This window comes from Tenrec ecaudatus, chromosome 9, assembly GCF_050624435.1.
Source record: "Tenrec ecaudatus isolate mTenEca1 chromosome 9, mTenEca1.hap1, whole genome shotgun sequence".
Taxonomy (NCBI): Eukaryota; Metazoa; Chordata; class Mammalia; order Afrosoricida; family Tenrecidae; genus Tenrec; species Tenrec ecaudatus.
Genome location: NC_134538.1, coordinates 69,832,049 through 69,845,439, shown reverse-complemented (window position 1 = coordinate 69,845,439; position 13,391 = coordinate 69,832,049). Strand labels below are relative to the sequence as shown.

The 13,391-nt window shown below is 40.4% G+C and overlaps 1 protein-coding gene across 1 annotated transcript; it reads left to right on the top strand.

Moving 5' to 3' along the window:
* The first annotated feature begins 12,779 nt into the window (after positions 1–12,779).
* On the top strand, positions 12,780–13,111 carry LOC142456394 (protein kish-A). Its single transcript, XM_075557545.1, has one exon. The coding sequence runs from the start codon at positions 12,844–12,846 to the stop codon at positions 13,060–13,062; it is 219 nt and encodes a 72-aa protein (XP_075413660.1). The 5' UTR covers positions 12,780–12,843; the 3' UTR covers positions 13,063–13,111.
* Positions 13,112–13,391: the final 280 nt, after the last annotated feature.

The window sequence follows — 13,391 nt, the reverse complement described above, 5'->3', positions numbered from 1 at the left end:
AAGGCCTGTTTTAGTGACTTCTTCCACACTCCTCCTGTTTTTCTTCTGCCAGTTCAATGAAAAGCATACCTCAGAGAAATTGACTCAGTTCACGACCATTGCAATAAAGGAAATGGGGCAATATAATGAGTCACGTGGAAGTTTTGCTTCTCCAATGCATATAAAATTATGCTTATAATATGTTGCAGTGTTTATGACACACTGCAGCTAAGGATGTCTGGTGGTATTGTGGGTTAAGCACTGGATTGTTAACCACAGATTATCGATTCAAACCCACCAGTGACTCCACAGGAGAAAGATGGGCCGTGTGCTCCAGCAAACGCTGATAGCCCTGAAAATCCAGAGGAGCAAGAGCTGTTGCATTCTCTCGGGTTGCTATGAGATGGAACTGTCTTGGCTACGTGCTTGTTTGTTTGAAATCTTAAATATGTGAGAACATCATGAAAAGTTTAAAATATGAGGGCTTTTCAAACATTTGGGCAAATGGATTGAGAGATAATAGAAATTACAAAGTGGTTTTATTGGCCTATATTTCACATATCATACAATTTAATCTTTCAATCATATTAAGGCGAGTTATACAATCATCGCCACAGTCCAATTTCAGTACTTTTTCTTCTTGTACGCATTGTTATTAGCGCCCCTGGTCCCACAACTTCCCCTGCCCTCCTCCCCAAATTATGAGCATTACCAAAAGGTGACAGAGATGTGAAGTAAGTACATGACTGTGGAAAAGTACACGATACAATTGTTGAGATAAGATTGCCGCAAACCTTCAATGTGTCACAAACAATATCTAGGAGGGACAATAAAGCAAAACACAAGCAAAGCACAACAAAATAAGATATGCCTATAACATTAAATATCTTGATAACTAAGCAAATAACCCCCAAAGGCGAACCTGTTGCCATCAAGTCAATTCTAACTATCTAGTCCCTCTTACAGAGTAGACTTGTCCCATTGGTCTTCATGGGAACGCTTCTACAGGCCCTTCTTCCATAGCACAGCTGAGTGCCTTAGAAACCACTAACGTTTAGGCTAGTCACTGAGCACAGACTGTGTGCAGCTCCCAGGGACCGCTCTGATAACTAACATACTGCCATGGAGTTGTATGTTACAGGAGAACATACATGTACATAATTTGATGTACATAGGAAACTAGATGTGTATAGGGTTTCTGAGGCTGTGAATATTTATGGAAACAGATAGCCGTCTCATCTTTCTCCCACAGAGAATCTTCCTGCCTTGTGGCTAGTAGTCCCAAACCGTCTCAAGGATGCCCCCTGGTCTCCTTTCTTGATCACTCACTCACTCACTCACTGCCATCCAATCGTTCCGACTTAGAGAAACCCTATATACAAGCCACGGAAACATGAACATGGTAGACAAAGAAGGACTAACAGGTTTGTTTTTTTTTCTTATAAGGATAATTGTCACTTCAGGAGAGCAGGCCTGGCCGCAGGAAGGAGATTGTCTCTTTCTGTGGCCGAAGCCCTGGGCTGTGGAAGAGAACAATTGTGCCTTAATCAGACCACAAAGCCCCCCTCCCGCCCCCGTGTTCCCATTCTCCACCCATTAAATGAGAGAAGCTGGGAAAGCTGCTTATGGTTCCTCCCTCCATGTCCCCATCTAATATTTGAGATAAAACCCCCCATGCCATAGGGGGACTCATAGGATGATTTTAAATAATGTACACGACATTTCCTCCACAGTTCCAGCCACTGAGGAGGCATTCAGGACCTGAGAACGCTTGTCATCATCATTTATGCCGGAATAGACATTATTGATGACAAAATATCCACCCACAGGTACCCGAGCATCTGAAGGAAGGAGGATGGGTGGCCACAGTAAGCGCAGGGGATCTCTCAGGAATTTGGGCTTGAGGCACGTCCTACTGCTCTGTGTGAGCTTATTTCACGGATGCCCTTGGAGGTTTGGCGCATGCCAACCAAAGATGTTGCTAAATGCCATTCCCCCCTTAGTAGCAGGGCTCAACATTTTCTGAAATTGTTTTCCGTTTCTGGTGCCCCCTCGTGTTTCATTGGATGTGGCCTCCTGACTTGTCCACAGCTTCCAGTGGGCTCTACAAGAGAGGTCAGTGACTGCCTGATCCGGTTGTGAAGGGGAGGCAAGAACTGAATAGGAAAACACATAGAATTTCTGGAAAAATCTTCTTTCTTGTTTGGCTTAGCTCACTGTGGACTATGACGCATATGGCCCATGCTTCAAAGGGAAGCAAGTCAGGGAAGGACATATTTCCTCCACATTCTCATGTCTCGCTCCTTTCAGAGGTTTGCTCAATTTTGGAACAGTCAGTAAAGGTTGTCCGCTGATTGAAGTAATCTGGATAAAAACTATTAACTGCTGGATTGGAATAGCTTAAACTAGAAAGCAGGAATAGGTTTTGGACTGTAAGTGAATTTTGTACCTGTTGATATAAAACAATCTGGCACTCAGAATCTATATCTACAAATGTTGTACTTCCATGTCTTTCAATACACTATTTTCTTGGAAATCATATACTATGAAAATAACCCAAAATGTGGAAAATTGTAATTCATTTTAAAAAAACAACAAAAAAATGTTTTTACTTATAACAACAGTAAGTTAGAAACATCCAACCACTGATATTTAGTGAAGTAAATTTGGAGACATCCACTTAACGGATGGTATGCCATCATTTGAAATGACAGAAACATCAGGGCAAAGGACTTTGCTATATTACTAGAGAAAAACGTGAATTGAAAATCAAGATGCCGTGTAGTTGTAACTACCAATACTACAGAGGAATGGAAAGACGCCACTGAAAAATAGACTAAATGTGCAAAAGAACAAAAAATTCTGTTTATCTAATTTAATTTTAATTTAGATGTCTTTTTGCAATAATAATTATTATTTAGAACAAGTAACCTTGAGAAAAGAACAGGAAATAAAAACTCAGTAAGTATTCTGAAGAGAAGATGGTAATAGTGAAGATGAATGAACCAATGGATAGTTCATTATAAAAGATTATCTTGGTGGTGAGGGATAGAAGGAATGGCATTTTCAATATTTTTGATAAAACACACTCAGAGTCACTCATAGAAAGTAAAAGTGTAAAAGCTACCTTATATTTTATGATACTCTATTCTTGCTTTATTTTGTGTTTCTGCTTCATTTGGGTTTTACATATTGAATTGAGGAAGTGACTAAAACCAAGCAGTTGCGCTGAGTTGATTCTTATTCATCGTGATTCTTTCTGTGTCAGTGTGAACTGTGCTTCCTAGAATTTGCAATGGCTGGGTTTTCCAAGTAGATCACCAGGCCTTACTTCCTACGCACATCTGGGTGGACTTGAATCCTAAACGTTTGTTGAGCGGTCAAATGTGTTTACTATTTACACCCATTGAGGGCTTACGGGAAGTGGATAGATTTGCTGTAACCTTTCCCATGTGAACCCCGCTTCCTTTATTCATCATTTTACATATTGCTCTGACTTTGGGTGTTGAGCAGACTGCAGTAGGTCAGCCCATGTGGTGAGGGTTGCAAGCAGGCCATTGCAACACTGAGCACATGGGAATTCCAGAAACACTCCCCCAGACTTCACATTTCTTGTGAACAAAGAAAGTACAATCACAGGGCAATGAGTGACTTCTTAGACACAAGATTTTCAGTCAGTGTACAGAGGACCTAGTTCAAAACACACTGTAATACTGAAAGACCTAGCCACCTTGGGAATGAAGCAATCCCCGGGCAGCTGCTTCCTGTGGAGAAAGTGGGTTGTATAATATTGTGCTAAGGCACCCCATGAAATAAGGAGTCTCTTGAGCTATGTGTCCGAAGCTTCTTAGTCTCACCCTCATGGAGCCTGGACCTCAGGTTTCACTTCCCTCAGGGCCAAGCAGAAGTTGTGTTATTACCACATATAATACCAGGAGTACTTTTTCGCTCCTCGTGCAACTGGAGAAATAATAGCTAAATCCTGGATAGGTCTTGGTGGGTTACAGCGAATATCTTGACTTGCAAGGCTACCAACCTAATTGTATTTGAAAATGCCAAAGAAAGCATATTTTAAAAACAATTGTGTTGATAGCCCAAGATATTCACTCCCAACTTCAGGTGCAGGACTTCAAAGGAAGATAACAGTGGGAGAGCACAAATATGAAAAAAAGAAGACATTTTTATTTTTGTATGCTGGTCAGGCATATCATTCTCCCAAATGGATTTTTTAAAAGTTGATATTTCTTTTAAAAATATATTATTATTGCTGTAAAAAAACATAGCTAACAAAACACTTGCCATTTCATCATTTTTCTACATGAATAACGTGGTGATATTTCATTTTTTTAATTTTCCATACTGCTCCTAATAAATCTTCAGACAGATTTTTAAAGCTGCCCTGAGGTGGTCCTTCATGTGGGAGCTGTCATTCCAGAGCCTTCTCTCACTATATTTTGGATAACCTCCTTCTTGCTTTTCCCAGAGTGATTACAGTGCCTGCTCCGGTGGTTTTCAACCAACATCAAAGAATGTCACTTGTTCTAAGGGTGTCTCAAAGGCAGGGAAGTGGGAGAGCCATTTGTAAGTCAGCAAACATTTCTGTCTGCCTCTTGCAAAGGAGGCCGCGTCTTAGTCTCCTAGGGCGATTTTAACAAAAAGCCGCACCAGGGGTGGGTGCAGATCTTTATTTTCTCACATTTCTGGGATCAAAGTCCAAGTCAGGGCCTTTGCCATGTAGATTCCCTCTGTGAGCCTCTTTCTTAGTTTCTGGTAGTTTCCAAAAATCTTGGCATTGCTTTGCTGTGTGTAGATCCACCGGCATCCTGATGGTAAGGCGTCTCTTTGCCCATGGTAAGACACCACTCAGAAGGAATTGGGACTAAGACTCTCCATCCTTTGTCCTGAGTGAAAACAGATGAAGAGCCCTGTCACATTCACAGGTAAGGTACAGGTGCATATCTTTATGGAGAATGTAATTCAGTCAATAACAGGCTGGCAATCAGCCTTCGTTTCTAACTGGTATCTACAAGAAAGACTGCATAAGGTAGATTGAAAACATGACTCTACTCAAAAAGAAAATACATTTCCTTCCACTTCATGGTGATCCCTTGTGTTACAGCGTGGAACCTCTTTGCTGGGTTTCCTTGGCAGGAAGGTTTTATTGAAACAGATGGCCAAGTCTTCCTTCCAAGATGTTACTGATGTGTTCAGCCTGCCAACCTTTTAGATGAGCAGCTAATTGCAAGATTCTCGTGCCATCCGGGAACCTTTTCTGACCCCTGTAAACTGGACCTCTTTGGACCTCAGAGGCCCCCTCTAACACTGCCATGGTGTCAGGGTGGTTTCTAGACTGGACCACGAGATCGGAGATTGAGCCTTGACTGTACAGGGACTAGGATCACTGGGTGCTTGGGGAATTATTTGTGGAGTTTTCAGCCACAATATCTTCTCTTGTAAAGCTTTCAAGTCTCAGAAACCCAAAGGGTCATTTCTATCTTGTCCTTCAGAATTGTTAGGAGTTGAAATCGCCTCGAGCGATAGGTTTTGCTTTGGCACCAGTGTCTAATTATGCTAGTGAGCACGGTCCTCTATTGGGGTGGCAGTGTCTTCTACATTTAATGGATCTGATGCAATAATCTCTACATTTTAGTCTTTATTTTTTAAGTATCTATGTTAAGTACCTATATATAACACAATATTTACCAACTCGACATTTATTGCATGTATAATTCCTGGCACTCATTTTGTTGTAACTGTCCTTTACGTCCATTACCAAATTTTCTATCACTACTAACAGTTACTCAGTGTTTCCTAATCAGCAACTTCCCCTCCCTGCCCTCGTCACCACTAATAAATGCTGGTCTCTATGAATTCGCCTGGTTCAGATAGAGTCTGTCTTTCCATCTCTGCATAGGACTTCCTTCTAACTGGGGAAATCACAGTGCTCAAGGGCCTTCCATTCTTGGGGTCAAAGGTGGGTGTGGAGAATGACAAGGAAAAGGTAAAATAGCAGTGATAAATGCTACCAAGAAAATAGTCCCGGCAGAGATGATTGGGGTGGGGAGGGTTGCCTTCCACCAGATGAGCAGTAAGGAACCTAAGCCAAGGTCCTATCCGCACAGGGTGTGGCAGGAGGAAGTGAATTCAGAGACAGAGTGGGAAGCAAAGGGAAGGGTAAGTGAGGCCACAGAGAGATCAGGTCTTTTACATGGAACGAATCTGAGACAGCCTTGGACTCCCTGTCACTGGCACCACAGTCACCAAGTTGTCTAACCAGGGAACCTGTGAGTAATATTGTACTACTCTGCTCGGTGGCATTCTGCTAGGTTATGTGTGGGACTGCTACATGCCAGGCCAATAGTTCAAAGCACCAGCTCCTCCACGGGAGGAAGATGAGGCTTTTAGAAAGACACTGGGGCAGTTCTACCCTGTCCTGTAGGGTCACTATAAGTCAGAATTGACTTGATGGCAGTGAGTTGGAGGGGTTTTGTTGTTGTTTTAACTCTGATCAGAACGCCTACTCAGCCACATGGCATCCTTGAATTCTGTCTGAGCTTTGTCGATTGTGTTTCTCTCCCACCAACAGCTTTGTTGCGATGTAATTCACACACCAGAAAATCCTGCCTACTAAAGTGTACAAATCATTCCTTCTTAGTACGTATATTCCCAGAGTTGTAAACACAATTTCTCTTTCCTGTAAGTGGAGGAAGGAACATGTACAAATCATTTATATTGATTTTGACTTCAGATAGAGCTGGACTTTTGTTGTTTTATTTTGAATTTTCCTATTTACTTTTTTCCCCTTGATTGCTTTCTGCCTTTGCTTGAATTGATTAGGTTTACTTTGTTTCATTTTCTTCTCATAGATTGTTTACAGTATATCCTATTTTTACTCATGTGATCATTCTTAAATGTTTATCAAAAGGTTAGGTTCATATGTTTTGTTTATCTACAGTTAAAACACACCTTTTATATCCTCCCTAGTAAAATAATAATCATAGCATACAACCTTTCCTTTTTCTTTCCCCCACTGCCAAAATTCACCCCAAAGTGACTATATCTTCCTAAGAGGTTCAGTGATAATTCCTTATCTTTTTATCATTATATTTAATATAAAGATGTTATCATTTGCTGATGGATGTACCTAAAGTATGCACCTTCCAGACTCATCAAATTATTTAGGCATTTAGATTTGTGTGCTGGCTAACATTCTAGATTTACTAATGTTTCAGTCACATTTGACTCACTTCATACATTTGGTGTCCTGTAGCTTCCTTTTTTCATGTTGTTGGAATATACATTGGTACGTCAGGAAGTGCCTGGGAGAGGTAAGCTTTCTGAATATTGTTAGATCTTTCTGGGGACAGACTTACTTCCGTCCTTGGCTCTGCACGAGAAAGAATTCATGCCGAAGCCTGGTTTGTGGTCCAAGTGAGTTTTATGAGAATTAGAAGAAGTTTCAGGTTTACACAGGCACCCGCAGGGCCCCTCACCCCATGCAACCTCCCTAGAAGCTGCTCAGAAAGTCACGCAGTTGGCTCTGGGCTCCTGCCTTTTTTAAGTATTCCGCAGGGAGGTGTGGTGGACCACCCTGATTGACCCCATTGACTGAATTGAATTTACCTGGCCTGGTTGGGCCCATCCAGGTGCAGCGCCCACCCAGGTGTACCTCCCCTTCCTGGCTAGAAACCTGAATCTCTGAGCATGCACACACAGTGTGTCATTCCTTCTTGGCTGTTAGCTGGGACCTCTGACCATGCGCTGCTAAGCTCCCCAGGCCCTAAGCTAAACTACCTAATGATATCAAAAAGTGTTTCCTTGTCTCTCTTTCCCAACTGCTAGGTTGATCTCAACACCATGCTAAACTCAAAATCATCTTTCAAAATCATTAAGATGCCTTTGTTCAGTATCCACTGTACTGAAACTTTGATGCCACGTTATTGATAATGATGTCAAAGATGATCTGTTTTTATCCCTCTTTACCTGGTAGTATTCATTCAACAATTACATTTTTGAGAAGACATCCAGATGCAAGAGCTTCGCATGCAGCGCCGCTGAGGTGTGTGTGCCAGACAAGCAAAGGGTCGAAAGGTCCAGTAGAATTCAACAAGGGGGAGGGATACATTGAAGTCTGGGGTACGTTGGAAATGAAAAGGATTTAGCATTGGATCTACTAAGCGGGGTGTATTTATTAACTATCCATGTGGACATATGTGTCTGTGATTTGGTATTTTGTCCTTTTGCATGTAAATGTGAGTCTTTTCCCATAAATCCCACTCAACATTGACAGAGGTCTTTCTAATAAAAAATTATATTTTACTTATATGTAGAAAGTTTTAAAGAAGATTTATTTGGGTATTCCATCTCCATGACATCTTTAATTGCTTTTTTTCTGTTTAAGTTTTATCACATGATGCTGGAGCTTCTGGATTTGCCCCTAAGAATTTTCTTTTGCTCAAGCCATCCTTGCTTTTGCCCATTTTTGTTCCACCTGGAGGAATTCTTCTGACCATTTTTCAAGCTCATTTAATGTGTGATTAGGTCAATCTTTTATTTGAAAGAGAACTGTAATTGATTCCTCTACACACCGTTCTGTTCTCTTTGAGGCAAATAATCACATTTTAAGCAAATGTCCCCTGGCCTCCCTGTGCTCTTTTAGCAAACCGGCTACTTTGTTAACGATACCTTTGGATGAAGCTTTTGGTCTCTCTCATTAGTCATTTTTGTTTTCCTGAAAATTTCAGACATCATTACTTGTTTTTATCTTTGTAGTTGCTGTGAAGATGTTATCACTTGTTGATGGATGGCCTGAAGCATGCGCCTTCCAGAATTCTGGAAATTCTGGGTGGTACCAACTGTCACTAACTCTAAGAGTATTTAACCTTGATCAATCCGATGTTGTTGGGTTAGGTGCCAGTGGGTCAGGTAGAATTCAGAATTCTCATAGATTACAGAACAAAATGTTATCTGCTCCTGGACTATTTTCATGATCATTGGTACTTTATGTATTTTTTTTAAGTTCCGGTGTCAATTCATCTCCTTGAGGGTGCCCCTCATTTTGCTGCCCCTTTACCAAATGTCATGTCCTTTCTAGTGATTCACCTTTCCTGGTGATTTTTCAAAGGAATTCAGTGCAAGTCAAAGTTGAAGGCTCACCATCCTTCTTTCTGAAGGAATGTCTTAATTATAATTCTGCTAAACTGGGTTTGTTCATATTGGGGGTCCACAGGATACCCAATACTCTCTGTCAACACTATAGTTCAAACACGTCACCTCTTCTCTACCCACGGGCCTTCATAATAGCCAACAAATAAATATCATTTTTCCTACTTTCGTCTGCCCTAATCCATTCTCCATTTTGTTTTAAAGTAAGCTTTGGAAACAAAAATATTAAAGTGTAATTTAATACTCTAAACGTCCATGTTGCTCATAATTTTCAAGATGAGATACAAAATCACCTGAGTAGTAACATGCTGAATATTCAGTGTACCCATTCAACATTGATTCAATGTTCCAGGCACATTAAACTATTGTTATTTCTCTGAGTATTTGTATATTTGCTCTAATTCTGGCCTTTACTGAGGTACAAAATTATAACCAATACATTCCTTCAGAAAAGAGGATGGTGAGCCTTAAACTTTGACTTCTACTGGAATATTTTGAAAACATCATTAGGAAAGTTGATTCACCAGGAAAGAACATAACATTTGGTAAAGGGTCAGCAAAAATGGGGGGCACTCTCAATGTGATGGGTTGACCCACTAACTACAAAAATACACTCTATCTAAGGTGTTTTCTTTGTAAGCAGCATATTGATGTAACTTGTTTTCTTATACAATCTGCTACCCTCTGTCTCTCTCCTTTTAAAAAAAATCATTTTATTAGGGGCTCATACAATGCATCACAATCCATACACACATCCATCGTGTCAAGCACATTCGTACATTTGTTGTCCTCAACATTCTCAAAATATTTGCTTTCTACTTTAGCCCTTGGTTTCAGCTCCTCATTTTTCCCCTCCCTCCTTGCTTCTCACTCCTTCATGAACCCTTGATAATTTATAAAGTATTATTATTTTGTCATATCTGACACTGTCCGACGTCTCCCTTCACTTACTTTTCTGTTGTCCATCTCCCAGAGAGGAGGTTATATGCAGATCCTTATATACCCTCTGTCTCCTGACTGGTGGATTTAACACATTAATATTTGGTGCCATTGTTGAGATGTGTAGATTTATTGCGGTCATTTTAATGTGTGTTTGTTGTTGTGTTACTGATTTCTTTGCCTTTCCAATATTTCTGTGCTGTTTTAATGACTATTGATTTCTGACTAATGACGTCTTCTGTACTGCTCCCAGTTACTGCTTTTGTTGATTACCTATGTGGAGTACTTCCCTTAGTAATTTTTATAATTATTTTTCTTTTTACAAATTGCTTTAATTTCTCTTTGTCTGGAAATACTCCTATTTCTCCCTCATATTTGAGGAATAAATTTGCTGTATATACGATAGTTGATTGGAAGTTTTGTTTGCTTTTGATTATCTCAACATTTACTATGTCATTCCATTTTCTTCTTGTCTGCATGGTTTCTGCAGAAACATATGAACTATGGTATTTCTTTTTTTCCGCCTGTCCCCCGGTATTTCTTACTGGTTTTGCTTTGATTGTTCTTTTTGTCCTAGCTGCGGCCAGGATTCTGTCCTTGCCCTTGATGTTAGTGAGCTTGAAGATGACGTATGCGTGTATGTTTTCCTCTTGGGCTTTATTCTATTCGGGGTTCTTTCAACTTCCTGGATAATCATTTCCTTCTGTTTTATGCTGTTAGGGAAATTTTTCCTCCAGGATTTCTTCTGCTGCTTCATTTGTGGATTTGATTGTTGGTGTGTTTGTTTCTTCCTGCTCAGGAATCCCAGTGTGATATTAATTGTTCCTCTTTACAGTGTCCCATGTAATTCATAGTCCTTCTTCAGACTCCTTTGCTCTTTTTGTTGCTTCTTCTCATATATTGGAGTCCAGAAATTTGTCTTTGTGCTCACTAATTCAGTTTTCCATTATTTCAGTTCTATTATTCTGGACCTTTAAAGTGTTGTCTACTTCTATTATCATATTATTCATCTTCTCGATTTATTGTTAGTGTATGGTTTCTAGTGAGTTTGTTTTTCTCTTTTGTTCTTTCAAACTCTCCATTCCTTGAAAGTTCTGAATATTCTTGTTCTGAATTCTGTTTTACTGGTAGTTGTAGGATATTGTCGTCATCAAAAACATCCTTTGGATCTGAATGTTCTTCACTACTTTGTATCTATTATTATTATTTTAAGTGGACCAAAGTTGATTACAGTCTTCATGGCATCTTGATGAAGTTAATGCAGGCTGAGTACAGGGTGGGGCAGGGCTGCTGAATCCACTACAGTAATTGACCCCATCAAGTAAGAAGGAAGAATGAAGGGGAAGGGGGGGAACTAGAATAAAAAGGAAAAAGAGAAAAGGAGAGAGAGAGAAAAAACAATTTCCAAGAAAATTAAGAATAAAGGATGAGGAGGAAGAGGAGTAGGAGGAGGAGGAAGGAGAAGAGAAGAAGAAGAAGAAGAAGAAGAAGAAGAAGAAGAAGAAGAAGAAGAAGAAGAAGAAGAAGAGGAGGAGGAGGAGGAGGAGGAGGAGGAGAATGGTAATTTGAGGGGGGAAAGGAAAGTATAAAATAGGCTATTGTTTGGAATAAAGAGATAAAGAAGACAAACAAAAGGCTCTGCTGGGTGGAAAACTTCCCATGACCCACAAGCTTGTGACAACCTGTAAACTATCCCTGCCTTGGTTGGTGTCTAGTGTCTTTTAATTCCATTTTCTTCCCCACAAACTTTTTGAAGCCCCTTATATGTATGCCCAAATGTTGCCACTCCATTTTAGTGCTTCATCACTCATTCCATCTCAAATTAATTATTCTCCTATGACATTTTTTACATCTTGAGCATCCTGAGCCATAAGATCTACATCTTAATAAGGACATGGTCTGCTCAACCCTGTTTGGTAGGACTCTAATTGCTACTTTCTGATGCTGGCTCTGTCGTGGATTCCTTATAGATTGCCAGAGACCACTTCCAAATTTCATTTCTTACATCAGGGTAGTAGTCCTTGGGCCATGAGCAATTACAACAATATAACAACAAGGTTGTTAACAAGTCATTAGAAAGAGAATTCTACACATACACACACATAGACACACACACAACTGATTTCCATCAAGTCAGTACTGACCGATAGTGACCCCTCCGTGGGTTTCAAGACTGCAATTGTTTAGGAGAATAGAAAGCCTGATTTTTTAAATTTAAAATTGCCAGTCATGTGGAATACAGCCCAGTGCATAACCACTAAGCCACCACAGCCCTGGAAAGAGAATTGTTGACTTACAAAACACAGCTTTCAGCCAAGTATCAGGAGATTTTCTGTTGTTGAGCAGGAGGTCAGAGAAAATGAATGATGAAATTATGCAGACAAGATGTGAGATTCAGTGGTTCAGTAGGAGTCACAGAACTGCATTGAAAGAGCTCTATGCCCTGTTATACTAGTTGTAATATGAATGCTAACAAGTTCAGACAGCTCCTGGAGGTGATGGAAATCCATGAATTAAAAAAAATCAAGTATGATATAATTTGAACTTCAGTATTGATGCCTAGAACTCTACATCGAGGGTCTAACACAGAGATGGAACAACTTGGAAGTTAGGAGAACATCTCTGAAATAGAAAGAAGTCGGTTTCCTTGTCCGGCCCAACCAGACAGCGGGAGGGAACAAGAAGGGCAGGAGGGGCGTGCACGCCTTTTCCGCCCGGGGCCCGGAAGGGTGATGTGGCTGGGGCTCCGCCGGCCTCACTATGTCTGCCATCTTCAATTTTCAGAGTCTGTTGACTGTAATCTTGCTGCTTATATGTACCTGTGCTTATATTCGATCCTTGGCTCCCAGCGTCCTGGATAGAAATAAAACTGGACTATTGGGTATATTTTGGAAGTGTGCCAGAATTGGTGAACGGAAGAGTCCTTATGTTGCAGTGTGCTGTATTGTGATGGCATTCAGCATCCTGTTCACACAGTAGCTTGGAAAAGTGCCAGAATTTAATTGCCATCAGATTTCAATATGAAAAAGGACTTACTTACAGAAAACAATGGAAAGAATGGTCAACCTTTTTATCTCTGAACATGGAGTGAGATCTATTTCCCGCTGCTGCTTTTCATTTCTATGGTATTGGACCAATGTTCTCTATAAATACGATGCAACCATTTCTTACTCAAAGAGTTTGCTTCTCAAAAAATGGGTATAGCTATGGAGATGTAAAATCACATTTAAGAAGACTGAAGAAGAATCAATGCATTTGAGTTCTGGTGTTGGCGAATATTCAAAGTACTATGGACTGCTAAAAGGACA

What these genes read in the sequence shown, in the direction of transcription:
- LOC142456394 (XM_075557545.1), top strand. Translation starts at nt 12,844, where the DNA reads ATGTCTGCCATCTTCAATTTTCAGAGTCTGTTGACTGTAATCTTGCTG.